Source organism: Salvia hispanica, chromosome 6, assembly GCF_029641045.1.
Source record: "Salvia hispanica isolate PSC_SH4W2 chromosome 6, Shi_PSC_v1, whole genome shotgun sequence".
In the NCBI taxonomy this organism is placed as follows: Eukaryota; Viridiplantae; Streptophyta; class Magnoliopsida; order Lamiales; family Lamiaceae; genus Salvia; species Salvia hispanica.
The window spans coordinates 15,821,770-15,841,275 of record NC_142697.1 but is presented as its reverse complement, the minus strand read 5'-3'; the positions used below and the strand labels follow the sequence as shown (position 1 = coordinate 15,841,275).

Genomic DNA, 19,506 nt, shown 5'->3' with positions numbered 1-19,506 from the left:
TTTTCCGGATCCGGTTCCGGTATCGGTTCCAACTTTCAAAATAAAACCGGTTCCGGTTCGGAACCGGAATCGACCGGTTCCTAACCGGATTATAATTCAATTTTTTTTTTATAATTTAATATGCTAATAAATCTAATTTAATTGAATTAATTTTGAGTTAAAGTAAAATAGTTTGAAACATTGAGTGATTTATAGATTTTAATAGTTTTTAGATTTACGAGCTCTATTTCTAAAGTATTTAAACTGTAATACTTTGAAGCTACAATTATTTCCCCAATCCATTTTTTATATGATTTGCCTTGAATTTTTTTTCTATTTTAAAAGTTTTAATGTGTCTGTCAGCCGAATAGAACTCCTAATACTAATAGGCCATCTGCAGAGTAAGAATGTTATCGAAGATCTTGGACTAATTCAATTGATTTTTATGAAAGTCGTGTTAATTAACGTTCCGTATATATTACTCAACCACTACAAGAAAAAAAAAACTCTAAGGATGCTTTTTATTTAATGTGCCTTTGAATTAGAGATGTATCCATGTAATGACCCTCAATTTAAACTATTAAAGACACGTTTATTTAATAATAGCCGGCTCCGATTTTAACCGGATTGGTTGACTGGTTAACCAGTTTTAAATTTTCATAAATACTAGAACTGGAAGGCTACAGTGGCACATGATAGCTGAATGTTAAATTTCTGTTATTGGATGAAGGAAATTCATCGTTGTGATGTGCGTTAATTCAAGCAAAATAAACAAAATGCATTAAGATAGAATCTAAGATTAATTTTCGGGATATTAAAAACATAAGTGATTAAAACATAAATGATAATGGGTTAATTAGATAATAGAGAAGTTAACTGCTTTCCTTAATATCATTAAATAAAGATTGACTAAAATTAATACTTTAACTGGGATGGGATGTAATTAATTGCTAACTAATTATCAATTCCAAATTGAGACCAATTTCCAACCATTAGATTAGAAGATCTTGTGGTTAATATAATGTCAAGTGTAATATATTTTAAATTTAAATAATTATTAATTAAATTAAAAGGGTATTAATGTCAAATCTTATATGTAGTAATTATAACTAACTATTTTCTCTCTCCTCAAAATCATCTCAAATCTTTAAATTTACGTAACTCTCTCAATTTAAATTATTTTTTCGCAAAAAATATATCAAATTAAAGATAATTTAATAAGGATTCCAACGAGATCTAATTGCATATGTTCCGACGATGTTCGGGTGATGAAATTTGATAAATTATATTTCAATTTTCGTACATGTTGATAAGCAGCTATTTTCAACGAATGCAACAAAAAATCTCAATATATTGTAGGCAAAATCTCAATATTATGCATGTCCAATCGCAATAAAAATGTGTTGATATTTTCTTGTCCTTGTGTTGATATTCTAATGTCATATTGTTGATATTTGTAATACACAATGTTGATATAAAAAAACACTCACGAAAATTATCATATGATAACATAATGATGATATTACCCTTTTGTTGATATTTTGTCTATTATTTATTGAGATTTTGTGAGCTTTAATCTCATCCACTCATTTTAAAATCCAAGGGTGGAGATTTAGTCTTGATTTTGGATTAGGGTGCTATAATCATTAGAATAGGACCCTACTCTAACTATCCCAAATAAGATTAGTTTTATTTTTTTTCATGCCATATAAATAATTTATACTTCTATTCATTTAAGAGAATATTTTTTCATCCACTACATAATTTTAACTATTTTTTTCTATTCTCCTACTTTATCAATTATGTATTAAGCATATATTATCTTCAAATGATATATTTCTACGAAACGAAGGGAATAATAAAAGCAGAGAGGCCTATTAAACTAAAAATATAGTAAAAAGATTCAAACGATCGAACTAAAAAGCAAAACTACATGGCCTAATGAATCATGAATGTATTCCTAAACTAACTATGACGATCATTTTACTATACCGAAAGGCGAAAGTTATTGTTTCTTCTTCTTCTTATTCAAATTTCAAACAAGCTCTAAAATTTGACAGCCGCTCCTTACCAAATCGACCAATTATTTCGTGAAAAAAAAAGAAGTCTCTTTCAATACACCAAAAAAGGGCAAACCTGTCTTTCCAATTTTGTCTCATGCGACTACATGCATAGTTTCCATAATTTAAATAAAATAGCAACTACACATAGTATTCTATGGGCAGAACACATTTTTAGGTCCTTATACTTTAATCAAAATGGTCATTAGGTCTTCGTACAATTTTTCCGTTTTAATAGATTCTTATACATTTCTCATAAATTTCATCACATCCTCGTACAATTTTTTTCATTTTAGTAGGTCCTTATACTTTGATTATAACTTTTTATTTTAAGATATTCTTTTACTTTTATCAAGATAATAATTTATATTTAATTAAATTTAATGAACCTTTTAATTTTATTATTTAACTTATCTTATGATTATAAATATTCAGGGAAACGTATCTTTCAATATAAATATAAATAATCAATCGAAAATTCAGATAATTATTCTAAAAAAACTTCGATTTTAATCTTCAATCATCACAGTTAATCTTTTTATTATTCTCTACAACTTATTGAGATTATTGGATAACAAGATGATTATAGACTATGCTAAGTTAAATAAAGGAATATTAAAAAGTTCATTAAGTTTAATTAAATTTAGATTATTATCCAAGATAAATGTAAAAAAGTCCCTAAAATAAAAGATTGTACAAGGACCTAATGAAAGTTATGATAAAAGTATAAGGACCTACTAAAACGAAAAATTGTACGAGGACCAAATAAAAATATTGTGAAAAGTATAAGGATCTATTAAAACAAAAAAATTGTAGAAGGACCTAATGAACATTTTGACTAAAGTATAAGGACCTAAGAATGTATTTTGCCTATTCTATGACGCATATCCAACGATAAAGTAAGTATTCCTCCGTCCACCATTTAAAGAGTCATTTTAACTTGTCATGGATTTTAAGAAATTGTTTGATTTTGTGAAGAAAAGTAAATGGAGAAAGTAAGTGGAATATGAGACTCATTTAAAGTATTAGTTTTATATTGGATTGTGAGTGTAAAAAGTTGGTGGGATGTGAGATACGTATACTAAAAATGGAATAAAGTAAATGGTTCTATAAATCGTGAACAAACCAAAATGGCAAAAGAGTTATTTAAATCGTTGACAGAGGGAATACAAGATATCATCCTCGAAATTTAAATAGTACTCCATGACTCTATCGTTTATTAAATGTCTCATTTCACTTTTTTAAATTTTGGTAAATGGATCTTACATTATACTAATTTGTTTACTCAATACTTTATTGTAAAAGGAATAGTAATTTATATATAAGTTAGACTCACGATCCACTAATTTTTAATATCCATTTTCTTTATTATAATTTCTTAAAATATTAACATGTGGACGGTGGACGGTGGACGGATGCAGTACTATATATAATGAAGTACTAGGTAATTAACAATAATAATCTTGTTGTCACGGTAACCTACTAGCTAGGCTAGTGAAATTTATGGGATCTATAAAGATGGGTTTTAATCAAGGATTGAGTACACACCAAAAACCATAATGGGAAGCTTACAAGAAGATGAAATATCAGTGATAATGGTGCCATTCCCTGCTCAAGGCCATCTCAACCAAATGCTGCAGCTCTCGTGCCTCATCTCCTCATATGGAATCCCGGTCCACTACGCCGGCTCACCCGTCTTCAACCGTCAGGCCAGACTCCGCGTCAACGCCCTAAACCCTACCGACGTCCAAAAAATCAATTTCCAAGATCTTTCCTTCTCCTCCTTCGCCTCCCCGGCCCCAGTCCCGGACCAATCTACGAAATTCCCGGAGCACCTTCAGCCGGCATGGGACGCCACGTTGAGCATGGTGGGGCCCCTGGGGGACTTGATGCGAAATCTGGCACTCAAGCATCGGAGGGTCGTTGTTATCCACGACCCCTTAATAGCCTCCGTGGTGAAGGATGTTGCAAACATTCCCAATGCCGAATCCTACGCCTTCAACTGCCTCTCCGCCTACTGTCAGATCAAACTCTTATTCGAAATGAAGGGGATATTTTGCCCCATCCAGCGGCTGCGGGAGCTGCCGCCGATATCTGACACCATCTCCGAAGAGATGTACTCTTTCATCGGATTGCAGGGTGAAGGGATGAGTTTGAGATCGGGAGATATTATAAACACGTCCAGATCCATTGAAGGCCAGTTTTTGGATATATTGGAAAGCAAGGAGGTCGCTGGAGACATGAAAAGCTGGGCGATCGGGCCGATGATACCGACAAATCCATCACTGAAACCTCGGCATCAAATCTTGGATTGGATGGATAAACAGCCCTCCAAGTCTGTTGTCTTCGTCTCCTTTGGCACCACCACGTCCCTCGCAAACGATGAAGTACAGGTCAGTAGCCATATTGTATTTGTATATACTACCTCCGTTACTTTATTCCACTTTTAGTATGCGGATCCCACATTCCACCAACTTTTTACACTCACGATCCAATATAAAACTAATACATAAAATGGGTCCCACAATCTATTCACTTTCTCTCTTTACTTTTTCTTGGCACAGTCAAACAATTTCTTAAAACTCATGGCAAGTCAAAATGTCTCTTTAAATTTAAATGGTGGACGGAGGAAGTATTAGTTATATTTTTCCATTTTGGGTTTCCACCAAAATTAGTACGTAGTCCTATTTCATATCACTCTTCTAAACAAATATGATTGCTACACTTTTTGAGTTTTGTATGCACTTGAGTACATATTTTGATAATGTGATACTAATGCAGGTGGTGGCGGAGGGGCTTGAGCGGAGCGAGCAGAAGTTCATATGGGTATTGAGAGAAGCCGATAAGACAAATGTGTTTGATGGAGAGGCGCGGAGGATTGAGCTGCCGGCTGGATTTGAGGAGAGGGTTAAAGAGAGAGGAGTTGTGGTGAGAGAGTGGGCCCCACAGCCAGAGATCTTGGCGCATCCCTCCACGGGTGGCTTCATGAGCCACTGTGGATGGAATTCGTGCAACGAGAGCATCAAGATGGGAGTTCCGATCGCCGCCTGGCCGATGCATTCAGATCAGCCCTTCAACGCCGTTCTCGTCACGGAGGTGCTCAGGGTTGGGCTGCCTGTTAGGAACTGGGGCGAGGTTGTGACAGCGGAGATGGTGGAGGATGCTGTGAGGAGGCTCATTGCGTCGGAGGAAGGTGACGAGATCAGGAAGAAGGCGGAGGAGATGGCCACCGTCGTCCGTGGGGCGACGGAGAAAGGCGGCGCGTCGCGGCTTGAGATGGATGCGTTTATTGCTCATATTACGCGACCGTGAGCTTTAATGAACTTGCAAGCTTTCTTGTTTGAATCGATTTTTTAATAATTGTCCTATTTGTTTTTTACTACTTTTGGTAAAGAACCTCATGTTTCCATTAACGTTTTCATTAACTTTATCGTACTTACATTTTATTATAAAATTAATATATAATGTAGACCTAATTATTTTATAAATTTTTTATATCCGCATTTCAATACATTTCTTAAAATCCAAGTTAAATCAAATTGAACCTCTTGTTGATGGACGAAGAGAGTACAATTTTTTCTAATTGGAATAAAGACAATAAAAATGAAGAATTGTGTCACTAAAATAGCATAAAACAACCTCATGACTAATTAATCAGGGAATTAATTATGTCACGACCACACTTTGCAAGTATAATAAAATTCGATAACTCGTAACTAGAGGTGGGAATTAAGAAGAGGAGATAGAAACAGGAGAAATTAGTGTAGATCAATCATAGACTTAAAAAGGATATCTAGACATTACCAAAAAAAAGGATATCTAGAAGCACATACTCAAATAGAATGTGTTCAATCATGAATATTTGAGTTAGATGTTCATACGGCAACTCATCAAACATCAGAGTCATAAGGGATACAGGCAGTTATCTAGGTTGTATCTAGTTTTTGATTGGTACGATAGCGCTGCAGCACGATAACCCGGTATAACCTCCATGACCCGGCTGAATTTAAGATAGCTACCTGCCAAATTGATATAAGCCTATCCAGGCTTTCGGCCCTGATATTCTGCTATGTGTTCGATCCAGATTGTGGTGTAGCACTTCATTGTCGAAAACACCCCTCTCCTTCCTCCTCTCTCCATCTCCGACTTAGCCATGGAGTCCGATCCTATGGAAGTAGAAAATCCTCCGTCGCCGTAAGCTTCCTAAATCAGTTTTGATCCGTATGTACCTCCAGCGCATATTCGCTGAAAATTTGTTCAATTGCAGGCAGGGACGGGGACAGCGTTGGCCAAGCCACCGCTGGAGCGGCTTGGCCGGTGCCGAACTCGTTACCCAGCCATGACTACCCGGTTCAGATGTCATGTCTATTATTTTGAGAAATTTAATATCCGTCAAAGACTTAATTATTTATGTGTTTTGAGAAGAGAGAGAATTAGTAAATTGTATCAGCAAAGAAGAAAGAAAAATAAATTGCCGATCGAAGTAGATTTCGCAAGGAGGATGATACGGCGGCGTGTTTATTAGGTTTAAGATCAATTGGCTTTTTAAATTGGTTTTGATTAATTTGGTCAAAAGACCCCAATTTAAATGATTTGGTTTACAACCCATTACTGTTTAAAAAGTTAATAAACAAGTTTGGTATTGAAATAGACTATAATTTATTTTATTTTAATAAATGTATCACGTAATTAAACGAATCCATTACATTATTTCTGTATTAAATTTAATTGGATTCATTTAAATTATATGATATACTTTAAACAAAGAAGTATATATATTGTATGTGTATAAATAACTTATTTGAAATACATAAAATCAAATTAAATGAGAAAATAACAAAATTACAACAATTTAGATTATTTTTCATTCTAATACCTCTTTTCATAAATGTATTTTGATCTAATATCTCATTTAACTTAATACTTTATTTCCCTACATCAGGCTGGTTTTCAGATTTCAAACAATATTATTTTTAAATTTGATATCATATTTTTTTTTTATTTAATTTTTTGAAAATGAACAGAACGACTCAAATTGAATAAACTGATTATATCTATCTTTCTTTCTCTAAATTATAAATTAATTTTTTTAATATTATTATTATTATTTAAATACAAAATGTGTATGAGGGCATATTTGTCAATCGTCGTCCCTATCAGGGTTTTGTAAGAGCCCAATCAAAGACCATAACAAACATCGGATTAAGATATAGCTATATCAGCACTATCATGTAATATCCTATACAACTATACTATCTTACACAATACTGTTATACCAATAAAACGCATCAACACATTGGAAAGCTAAGTATCTTTCTCTCTTTTGTTTTAAAACAATACATAGAAATGTACTAATTAGAATCAACACATTGGAAAGCTAAGTATCTTTCTCTCTTTTGTTTTAAAACAATACATAGAAATGTACTAATTAAAACTATGATTTCGAAGGCGTAGAGATATAGTATATCGCTTTGCTGTTGACAAAAAGCTCAAGATGGTCGTCGACCACCGGCGTCGGATTTAGGACAAAATCTTCGAGCCGAGGTGAGGCTCCTATATTACTATCTTATAAGTGTGACTCTATATGTTAAACACAAAATAAAAGTTTTCCTACTCACTTTAATTTGAATGAGACAATGAGTAGAGTTGGATTTTGATGATGAAAAATCATGTGTGGTTATAATTTTTGGGCAGGTGCTATCTTTGAATTTTTTTTGTGCTACTCCATGTGATAAATGCATATATGGAAAGGTGAAAAGGGCTAGTTGATTTTGATAACTCGAAAAAGTCTTCTTTTCCTTTTGTAGGCTTGAAAGTGAAAATTTGAGTGCTTAGGTGAAGTAGATTTGGTGTGATGGTGACGAATCAATCCCCTTTTAATATACTCCCTCCGTCCCATTGAAGATGACCCACTTTCCTTTTTAGTTTGTCCCAACCAAGATAACTCATTACCAAAAATGGAAACCCTTTTATCTTTATTTTATCTCTCTCTCTTACTTTACTCTCTGCACTTAACACACAAAATAAAGTTGCATAAAATTCTGTACCGTCCAAGAAAGGGGTCATCTTCCTTGAGACGGAGGGAGTACTATTTTTTTACCGACATACATATATTGGGATTTAATGTGATAATTGTGTAAGACTTTTTTAATTCAACAACATATCTTCTTTTGCTGGGGATAGTTCATAATGAAGATTTCGATCAATCTTCTTACTGCTGTACTTTGTATCTCTACACAGAGAATAGAGATTGTTGGCATGTTGGCAAAATCTTTAAGCACTTCGTGCAATGATAATTTGAAAAGATGCCAATTCACTCTCCATTACCCTTTTTTACATGATTCGGAGCAAATAAGCATTTACTTGATACAAAACGAGTAGAATACCGGTTAACATTATTTAAATGCGGGAGGTCACAAATTAATTTTGGACCTATTTAGATCTGGAGACTTAATTGCTTCAAGTTAATTAATATTGTAAGGTAATTAATTAAATTAGAGAGTTCGATTGAATTTGGAGCTTTAAATATCTATGGGAGAGGAGTGATCAATTGCTAATTAATTAGTAATTTCAAACTAAGACTAAATCTTAATCATTAGATTAGAAGATCTAGTGGTTGAAATAATATCACATGGATTATATTTTTAATTAAGAAAATTAATAAATAAAATTAGAGGGTATTAATGTCAATTCTCTCTCATTAAAATCATCTTAAAACTTTAAGTTTACGTAACTCTCTCGATTTAAATTATTTTTTCGCAAAAGATATATCAAATTAAAGATAATTTTATAAGGATTCCAACGAGATCTCAATTGCATATGTTCCAACGACGTTCGGATGATGAAATTTGATATTTTTTTATTTTAGTTTTCGTAAATGTTGATAACCAGATTTTTATCAATAAATACATCAAAAAATCTCAATAAAACCATGTAAAAATCTCAATAAATATGTGTTGATATTTTCTTGTACTAGTGTTGATATTTTTATGTCATATTGTTGATATTTGTAATACACTATGTTGATATAAAAAAACATTCACGAAATTTATCATATGATAACATTATGACGATATTACCCTTTTGTTGATATTTTGTCTACTATTTATTGAGATTCGTAAGATTTAATCTTATTCACTCATTTTAAAATTTAAGGATGGAGATTTTAGAATATGACCTTTAGGTGAGTACTACAATTACTTAATCAAGGGATTAATGGTATGGGGCTTTGTAAAAGCAATAGCCCAACTATAATGGAACTTTTAAATTCCGCAACATGAACAACATTGGACCAAATTTTTAATTATTTTCAACCCATTATTTAAAGAGAAGACAGCCCAGACATAATAATTAGGCCCATCTTCAAAACAATCAATGCATCCCAAAACACCAATAAAAAATCATCGTACATTTAAAATAAACTTTATTTGGCCCAAAAGTTAAACGAGAAGAGAGACGTCGGGCCTCTCCTATAATGAATAAAGGAGTACTGTTCTCGATTATACAGTAACTAGTACTCGGTACTTCCTTCGTTCCAATTAAGTGATGCATTTATTTTTCGGGGCGAAATTTTATGCAGTATGATTTTGTGAGTTAATATAAAGAATAAAGTAATGGAGAAGAAAAAGCAGAGAATGATGTTTCTATTTTAAAAAATGTCATTATTTAGGGTGGGATATTTTAAAAAAAATGTACTATTATCACTTAAGGTGGAACAGGATGGAGGGAGATTTTTTTAGAGGAAAATGAAACAGTGAGATAGTAAAATTAATGTTCTTGCTATTGCCGATAAAAATTAATACTACAATATATGGTTTTATGAACCAACAACTGAGATATTGGTGATATAGTACGTCAATATGTACTGTTGAGTTTTGTATTATTATACTATATTTTTCAATTTGGAAAGCCTCATAGTTAGAATAAAATTTACTCCCTCCGTCTTGAACATGAGTCCCATTTTTATTTGGTTCGTCTGCGAATAGAAGTCTCATTCATAATTATTAAAAAAGTCACACATTTCACTAACTTATTTCACTCACACATCATTTAAAACTAATATATACAAATGAGACTCTTATTCCACTAACTTTATTCCACACACTTTTCTTAACATTTCTTAATACCTACACCGAAAAAAAATAGGACTTCTATTCGCGAACGAATAGAGTATATATTAATAACTTTACTTATTTTTTAAATAATATTTTCATCCCAACATCCAAGACCACATGCGTTACATAGATCACCCCAGGTCATGATTAAGAATTTGGCCACACATGAATATTGGGAAACGTAGATTAAACTTGTGGTATGATGTTAAGGGCACCCACAGCGCATAGCGTGGGTGTCTCGTCGAGACGAGATGGCAGCGAGACAGCGATGCAAGCTCCGTCTCGTCGCCATCTCATCTCCGTCGCGTCCCACGTCTCGTTCCGAAGAGGCGGCTGGCGAGACAGCTCGCCACGCGCCTTGGCGACGTGGCGAGCTGTGGTTCGTGCGTGACGCCCAGTCGCCGGCCTGCGAGTGGGCGTCGTTTATATCCGTTAAAATTGATTTTTTTTTAAAAAAAATTCAGAAAAAATTAAAAAATTATAAAATATATATAAAAATAATTCCAAAAATTATACTAGCTGTTTTTTTCAAAATTGTAATTTTTTTTTAATGGTGTGTTATTATTTTTTTTATGATTTTAATTATGTGTTTTTATTTTTTTAGGATTTTAATTATGTGTGTTTTATATTTTTAGAATTTTAAATTGTAATTTTATTTATTTAATGAAGTGTGTTTTTTATTAATTGGATTTGTTGAAAATAAAAATAAAAAATGAAATTGAATGAATAGTTAAGTGATGAGATGGTTAACAAATGGAGGTATGCAGGTGATATCTCTTAGTTAAGAAACGGAGTGAAAAGTACAGTGGGGCCCATGAATAGTGAAGAGATGAGGGAGTTAAGAGATGGATAAGAGGTAGCGTTGTGGATGGCCTAAGACCATTGCGGATGTAGAAATTTTTGTCAGCAGGGGCTTTATTATATGCAGTGGCGGAGTTAGGGTGGGGTTAGGAGAGCCCTTGGGCCCCTCACCCTTTCAAACTTTACCTATATACTCTCTCCGTTCTCTAATGAATGACACACTTGGAGATTGACACGGGAGTTTAGGTGAAATTGTTTTGTGTGTTAGGTAGAGAGAGAAGATAATATATTTATATCAATGTAAGAGAGAGTTTTTTCTAAAAAAATGAAATATGACATCTTTTATGAGACAAATTAAAAAAAAAAGTGTGACATCTAATATGGGACAGAAGAACGAGTATTATATATGTACTAGTCATTTAACAAAGTTTTTAGCGGTGCAATTGGTAAGGACAGTTCACTTTTAATTAAGTGATTCAAGCCCTGAGCTGCATTAAGAATTTTTTTTATCATTAATTAATCTCCTTATAATATGATGTTAATATTTTTCTATATCTCCTTATATTTTCTCCTGAATATGTTTATGTCCTATTATATTTTTAAATATAAATAATTTTGTTTATTTTTTCTAGTAATTTATAATCTTATAGCTAGTAATCTTTTATACATAATTTTATTTTGTAACTATTAAGAATAATTTTCATAATTTAAGAGCATAAATATGTAAATATGTCATAAGGGGAGTGATCAATTGCTAACTAATTAGCAATCTCAAATTAAGACTAAATCTTAGCCATTAGATTAGAAGATCTAGTGATTGAAATAACGTCACATGGATTACATTTTTAATTAAGAAAATTAATAAATAAATTTAGAGGGTATTAATGTCACTTCTCTCTCATTAAAATCATCTTAAAACTTTAAATTTACGTAACTCTCTCGATTTAAATTATTTTTTCACAAAAAATATATCAAATTAAAGATAATTTTATAAGGATTCCAACGAGATTTCAATTGCATATGATCCGACGATGTTCGGATGATGAAATTTAATATTTTTTATTTTAGTTTTCGAAAATGTTGGTAACCATATTTTTATCAACAAATATATCAAAAAATCTCAATATTATCATGTAAAAATCTCAATAAATATGTGTTGATATTTTATTGTACCAGTTTTGATATTCTTATGTCATATTGTTGATATTTGTAATACACTATGTTGATATAAAAAAACATTCACGAAAATTATCATATGAGAACATAATGACGATATTATCCTTTTGTTGATATTTTGTCTACTATTTATTGAGATTTGTGAGATTTAATCTCATCCACTCATTTTAAAATCTAAAGGTGAAGATTTGATCTTGATTTTGGATTAGGGTGCTATAAGCATTAGAATATGACCCTATGTCATAGTATAATATTATTTAAAATTAATTTTGATGATATGCTATTTATTATTAAAAATTTAGAATAGAAAATAACTCTTTTATTTCATAAGGGAGTATATAGTATTAGCAAAATTAATTTTAATACTATGCGCTTTATTATAAAAAAAATATTCTTTAATTATATCGATGTTGACGTTGTCACTGTATCTCTATTTTTATTACCATCCTCTAATTATCGCATTATCCATCTCTCGCATACATCTCTCTATTACTTATGTTCGAGTTAATTCCATGTTGTAGATACTGAAACAACTCGACACCGAAACAATTTAACAAAATTTAATAATTTGGGCCTCCCATGATTAAAATCATAGCTCCGCCACTGACTATATGCAATCTCATTATCTACAAAAAATAATCTTGTAGATGAAACAAGTTTTAATACTTATTGGTACCGTAAAAAGATAAAGAGAAACAATGGTAAAATACAATAAGAGGGGGGTTAATTGGTCAAAACTTTCTATAAATAAAAACGCTTTTAATTTTGGTGAACATATAGAAATAAAAAAAAAAGGCTATTTTTTATAAATATTTTTTTATAATAAAAAACTATAGCAATAATACAAGAAGTTTTTTCATAATTAAGTTGAAAAAGAAAAAAGTCTAAAAATTTAACTATGAATTAAAGTTACTAAGAAAATAAAATTTGAGTTTGCATCGATTATATGGAAAGAAAAATGAAAGAGTACTTTGTAAATTATGATTTCGGAAAGAGTTATGCTACTAGAAGAGACGAAAATTTAGAATTCATTAATTAGAAACTGAGTTATCAAATTGAAAATTAGCTGTACTTTTAATTTAATTTAATAGCCAATAAATGAACCGGCATTTTATAAAAATGTACAACATCTTGACACATTTTACTTGGAAGTTTATAATATTAGTTGTAATAAAGTCATTATCTTCCTCAAACTCAACTCGTCAACGTTATTCTTCATTTTATCCTCCATAATTTTTGATTTCGTATTCATTTCTACCCCTCTTTGTACTCAACTATTGATGATTTAATCTTCAACAACATTAATTCAGAGAGGGCTGAAGATAAATTTCAGAATTTTTAATCATTTTCAAAATAGAAAAAATTCAAAAAAATGTTTTGTATAGGGGCTTAAGCCCTCCCCGATCTGAACGTGCGTCTGCCAATGATCAAGACCACACAAGAATACAGAGAACGTGCAAAGCAATTGATCAAACCTGGGCCACAAGGACTCGTCTCAAACTTGTACTCTGATAACAAGATTCAAGACCACATAGGAATACCGGGAATATGCAAAGCAATCGACCGAATCACGAACACCAGTGGTGAACCCAGGATTTTTACACTGGGGGGTCCAAATTACTATTCCCTCTGTTCCATAGTAGTAGAGCCACTTTTTCTCGGCACGGAGATTTAGAAAATATGTTAAGCGAAGAGATAATAAAGTAGGAATACAGAGAATAAAGTAAGAGAGATAATAAACTAAGGGCAGTGGCGGACCCATGATTGTTACTTTTTGCTAAATACGTAAATGACTCTATTATGATGGAACGTCCCGAAATAAAGAAATGACTCCACTACTATGGAACAGATGGAGTATAAACAATGTTTGCATATTTTTAGTACTATTGATGACGCAGTAAACAAATCGACATAAAAAACTGATGAGAAGAGATAAATAATTGGAGAATGAGAAATATAAATTAAAGATCACTACTTTAGAATCTTACAATAGCAATATTTACACAAATAGAAAAATAAATTAAAATGATTTTCTGAGAAAATTAAAATAAATAAATAATTAACTAATAGTTAATGAATTAATTATAAAAATAAAAATGAATTAGGTAACAGGAGTAGATAAATGAACTAGCCAAGAAAATAAAATAAAAAACCTTTGAAGAGACACAACTGGTGTGTGGGTAGTCACTGTGTGCACAGAAAGAAATAACAGGTTTCCTAAGTCCAGCAAATCCACTAGATCACACGGTCTAGGAACTCACTGGTCGTCGGACACACAGAGCACTTCTTAAAAAACCCTCAACCACTTTACTAAAACCTAGCACATGGAAGTAGGGATCGATCCCATAGAGATGGATGCGTAATAATCATGCTCAAGGATTTGGAAATTGTTTTTGGGTTGGCTACTGCCACGCATTTTTTTTGGGTTGAGAAAATTAAACTTAAACTTGAGATTTTAAACTGCTACGCTAACAGCTAGATCTAGGCGAAACAACAAAAGCATGCACGTAAACTAGAATCGAAACAATCACCAGATCTGAGAAACTATTCTAATTACCTAGATCTGGGAAATAAACTGACGGTGGGGACCACAACTGAAAAAGCAGAGTACGGACGAAAAGCTGGAAAAACAACTAACTACGGTACTAACTAACAACGACATCATCTTCTCCAACCAATTTGCATAAAAACTCAGAAGAAACAGTATGAGCGAAATCGGAACAGAGCAGACTGGATTTTAACGATTTAATGAAGAACAATTAAGAACTAAACATATCTACGGATGCTAGACGAAGCAAAACAGAAAGTAAACAGAAAACTCAAAATCCATGCATAACTCGACTTCCCCTGTTCAAATCCAACCTCGGATGCTAAATCCACTCCGGATCCAAGCATCCGACACAAACTCCAGCAAAAAAAAAACATTTCATAACTTCAGATTCAACCAACAACCTTCGATCAACAACAACACCGCAGATCTACAGCCAAATTCCCCAGATCGAGCACCAAAGTAACAAAAACAGAGATCAACATGCGACTTGCCGAAATAAAAACTCTTAACAGTAGGATCGACGTAGATCAACACGAAATAACACAAATATAACGAAAACTAAGAAATGCATAGATCATCAGTAACATCAACAACCAAATCGACTTCCAAAAGTGAAGTTCGAACGAAATCGAGTGCAAAAGAACCGAAAGTAAATAGATTGTATCTTCGCCCTCACGCGGACGGTGTTACGACGGAATTTCTCTGAAGATTGGAACCCTTAAAACCTAACTATCCCAGAACTCTCATTTCCCAAGTGTGTGTGTTGTGTGTGAGCTAAGAGTGAAAAAAAGTGGTATATATTGTGTATTGCATGCTCCTCTATTTATAGGTGTTGAAGTGGGGCCCAGCGAAGTATAGATAGACTTTGTTGCCCTCAGCTATTGACTCCCTTCTTCTAGCCTTCTTTTCCTTAAGTTCTGCTCACTTCTTCTTCATTCCTTCGCTAGACTGTTTCCTCCAGCATCTCCTGGATCTAGCGATTCTTTCACACACCTGGCTTAGAAACTGTGTTAGACCCAGCAAAATGTAGTGTTTTTCACTATATAACCGATGCATGAAATTAGCCTTATCAACCTTCACAAATGAAACTAGTTAAGAAAAAATATATAGAGAATGAAAGTAGTTGTAAGAATTAAATTAATTAAAGCAGCAAGAATTTGAAATGAAAATGTAGGAAAAACAGCCGGAAAGATTTGAACCCAAGATCAAGTGGTAACTTGTCGTCTGTGGCAACCAACTAAGCTAGCTAACTACTGTAAAATTCCTTATGATTAATAATATTTGCGTATTTTTAGTACTATTGATGATGCAGTAAACAAATCGACGTAGAAAACTTATGAGAAGAGTTAAATAATTGGAGAATGAGAAATATAAATTAAAGATCATTACTTTCAAATCTTACAATAACAATATTTACACAAATAGAAAAATAAATAAAAATGATTGTCTGAGAAAATTAAAATAATTAATTAATTAATAGTTAATGAATTAATTATAAAATAAAAATGAATTAGGTAACGGGAGTAGATAATGAACTAGCCAAGAAAATAAAATAAAAAACCTTCACAAATGAAACTAGTTAAGAAAAAATATACAAAGAATGAAAGTAGTTGTAAGAATTAAACTAATTAAAGCAGCAAGAATTTGAAATGAAAATGTAGGAAAAACAGCATTCAAACCCAAGATCAAGTGGTAACCAGTCGTCTGTGGCAACCAACTAAGCTAGCTAACTATTGTAAAATTCCTTATGATTACAAAGTACTATATAGTAATAGCTAAAAAGGGTGGGTTTCCAAGGAGCCTCATGCCTCCATGTAAGTCCACCCCTGACGAACACACCATGTCATCCCGATCCCGAGCTCTGATATCACTATGAGTATCGTCATATGCACCTAAACTTCACATTGGTATGATACTATCCATTTTGAAACAAGTGCGCGCGATTTTAGTTTTAAGACACTTTTCCAAAGTCTTGTACCAATGGAGTTGGAACAAATAACTTCTAATTTTACTTAATCCATGGTCTGCACCGCAACCGTGACAATTGCTAATCAAATCTCATATATGTGGAAAGTAATCAACAAAACTAATACAAAATTTTGAGAAGATTCATCGATATTGAAAGCAACAATTAAGAATTAGAGATAGTGGATTCCATAACAAATAAAGCGACCCACTCAGAACACGAAGAGAGAAAAAAATGATGGGGAGCCACGATCAGACATAAAAATATTACTACATCATTTTTTGGTAGATGCATATACTTGAAATTTGAAAATATAAATTCAAATCTACGTAGATTCTCATAAATAATACGGACTAGTATTTTTATATAAATTGATGTCAGTTATAGTTATAACTTATAAGTTATACTATCAGTGGTGTGGGGGAATGACAAAGTATCATTTGTACTAACTACTAAATTAATCGAAAACTAATCTCGTAGTCGCCATGTGCTATATAACTACAACAGAATGGTCTGGCATGTGAAATCTATTGAATCTGCCGGCATAGTCATGCCGGATTTCAATATACTCCAATGACATTTGGATTATATTATAAAAAATATGCTGGTTTATTAATATTTATATTCTTTGACTATTCTTTTGAATGAACTATTCTGATCTTTTAAAAAATTAGAAAGCATACTATTCAAGCCAGCTTCCAGATCCAGAACCATTCAAATTTCAAAATGTTTAAGGGAGTACTAGTATTTAACACGTATATAGGAGTACCTAATTCTTTTTTGTTGTATGACGAATTGTACAAACGCTTCTTTTACGAAGCACTTTAGTTTGTCCCAACCAACCTTACCCTCTCTAATTAATACATTTACAACTTTTTTCTCCCTCCTATTAAATATTCTACTCTCTTTCTCTTTCCATTTAATACTACTGCATCTCTCCAATTAACCACATTAATTAACAATTCCTAAAATCATATGTCAGCTAAGAAATGTGGCATCTAAGCTGGGTCGAAGGGAGTATATAAGTATGCATATTGTGCATTCACCAAATACTAAATTTATGGTTTAGTTTTTAAAATCTATATATTCTCGCTATCTCTTTTACTCAGTGTAACTTTACCTTTTTCTTTCTAATATTAGACATTTATATATTTGAGTGGGCATGCTTAGCAAATAGTATTTTTTTGGTTTAAGAAAATGTGAAACTTGTACATGATTTATTTTTATTTTTATTTTTGATGTTACTGTTCCCACAATTGTTACATAGGCAGCTATATGATCTCCAAAGATTAACTTCCTCTGGGACAATTGTTGAATAAATTGTGACTATATTATTTAAAGCTAATATTCTAATCGCGAAATGTATCTAATGTCGTGTTTTATTCAATACTTAATCTTTTAATACTAGTGCATATTCGAATAATAGCGGCATATGTCACACTCAAATTAGTCTATGGTACAAAAAAAAACCTCATCGATATAGTAAGAGACACCTGACACAACATTATTTATTCAATAATGCTTAGTAGTTAGCACCTCCAATAATTAAGAATTCTCCTATAAATAATCAATTGAATTTTGGACCGTATTACTAAACCTCCCAGCTGTACATAGATCCAAATGTAAAGCTGTTTAGCTAATTCAATCAATGCAACACACAAACTTATCAAATATTGATACACTTCTTCCATTATTTCACTTCCTTTTAAATTTCCCCCCTCAATATTTTCTAAATATTCATCGATATATTGAATCAAGTCAGATTTTATGAGGTCTATACTACATAAAAGTGTATACGTGTGATCCAAATTCGATCTTATTAATTGTATGTAAATCTGTTACTAAGGATATTCTTCCTATAAAGTAGTAGTAATGAGTCTAATGACTTCGAGTTTAAGTTCTTGGTAAGCTACGAATGAAATATTGAAAATCCATTTAAGTTAAAGTAAATTAGTACTATATGAAATCCAAATGCGTACGACTTGTTCAGTAAAATGGTAAGCTGCGAATGAAAATTACTACTACATATTGAAAATCCATATAATTTATACTCCCTCTGTCCGTAAAATGTTGCCCAGTTTTTCCATTTTGGTCCGTCCGTAAAATATTATCCACTTTTTATTTATTTATTTTTAAAGTTTTGGGTAAATGGACCTCACTTTCCATTTTATTCATTACACTCACATTCTATTATTAAAGTACTCCTCCCGTCCACGAATAGGAGTCTCGTTTTTCCGTTTTAGTCCGTCCGCGAATAGGAGTCCCGGTTCATTTTTATCATAAATGGTAATAGAGTTCTACCTTCCACTAACTCCACTCACATTTCATTTAAAACTAATATACACAAGTGGAACCCTTATTCCACTAACTTTTTTCCACTCACTTTTCTTAATATTTTTTAAAACCCGTACCGCCAATAAATGAGACTCTTAATGGTGGACGGAGGGAGTAATATATAAATGTGGAGCCTATATTTCACTAACTTCTTTTTATATTTCTTAAAGCTCGTGTCGAGTTAAGAGCATCCGCAATGGTCGGCTAGCGACCGGCTAGCCGATTCGTCGCGCTAGCCGATCGGCTAGCCGAACCATTGCAATCGGCCAGCGCGAAATCGGCGAGCGCATCGGCGTGGGCTGGCCGATGCGCTAGCCGATGCGCTGGCCGCCATTGCAGAGGCCAAATCGGCTAGCGATCGGCCAGCGGGTTTTTCCGTTTTTTTTTTTTTTTTTTTTTTTTTAAAAACCTATATAAACGCGATTTTCGTTTCATTTTCATTTGCACCACTTGTTTTAACGAGTTTTCTCTCTCTCTAACTTTCTGTACAAGAGCATTATTGAGCGATGGATCACAACAACGAGT

At 32.6% G+C, this 19,506-nt stretch overlaps 1 protein-coding gene across 1 annotated transcript; it reads left to right on the top strand.

The window, feature by feature from the left end:
* Nucleotides 1-3,545: 3,545 nt before the first annotated feature.
* Nucleotides 3,546-5,527, top strand: LOC125204928 (zeatin O-glucosyltransferase-like). Its single transcript, XM_048103702.2, has 2 exons — nt 3,546-4,432; nt 4,821-5,527. Exons 1-2 carry the CDS (start codon nt 3,599-3,601, stop codon nt 5,349-5,351), a joined length of 1,365 nt encoding a protein of 454 aa, XP_047959659.2. The 5' UTR covers nt 3,546-3,598; the 3' UTR covers nt 5,352-5,527.
* The last annotated feature ends 13,979 nt before the right edge of the window (nt 5,528-19,506 follow it).

What these genes read in the sequence shown, in the direction of transcription:
- LOC125204928 (XM_048103702.2), top strand. Translation starts at nt 3,599, where the DNA reads ATGGGAAGCTTACAAGAAGATGAAATATCAGTGATAATGGTGCCATTC. An exon ending in TCGCAAACGATGAAGTACAG is followed by an intron (nt 4,433 to 4,820) that starts GTCAGTAGCCAT and finishes ATACTAATGCAG; the next exon opens with GTGGTGGCGGAGGGGCTTGA.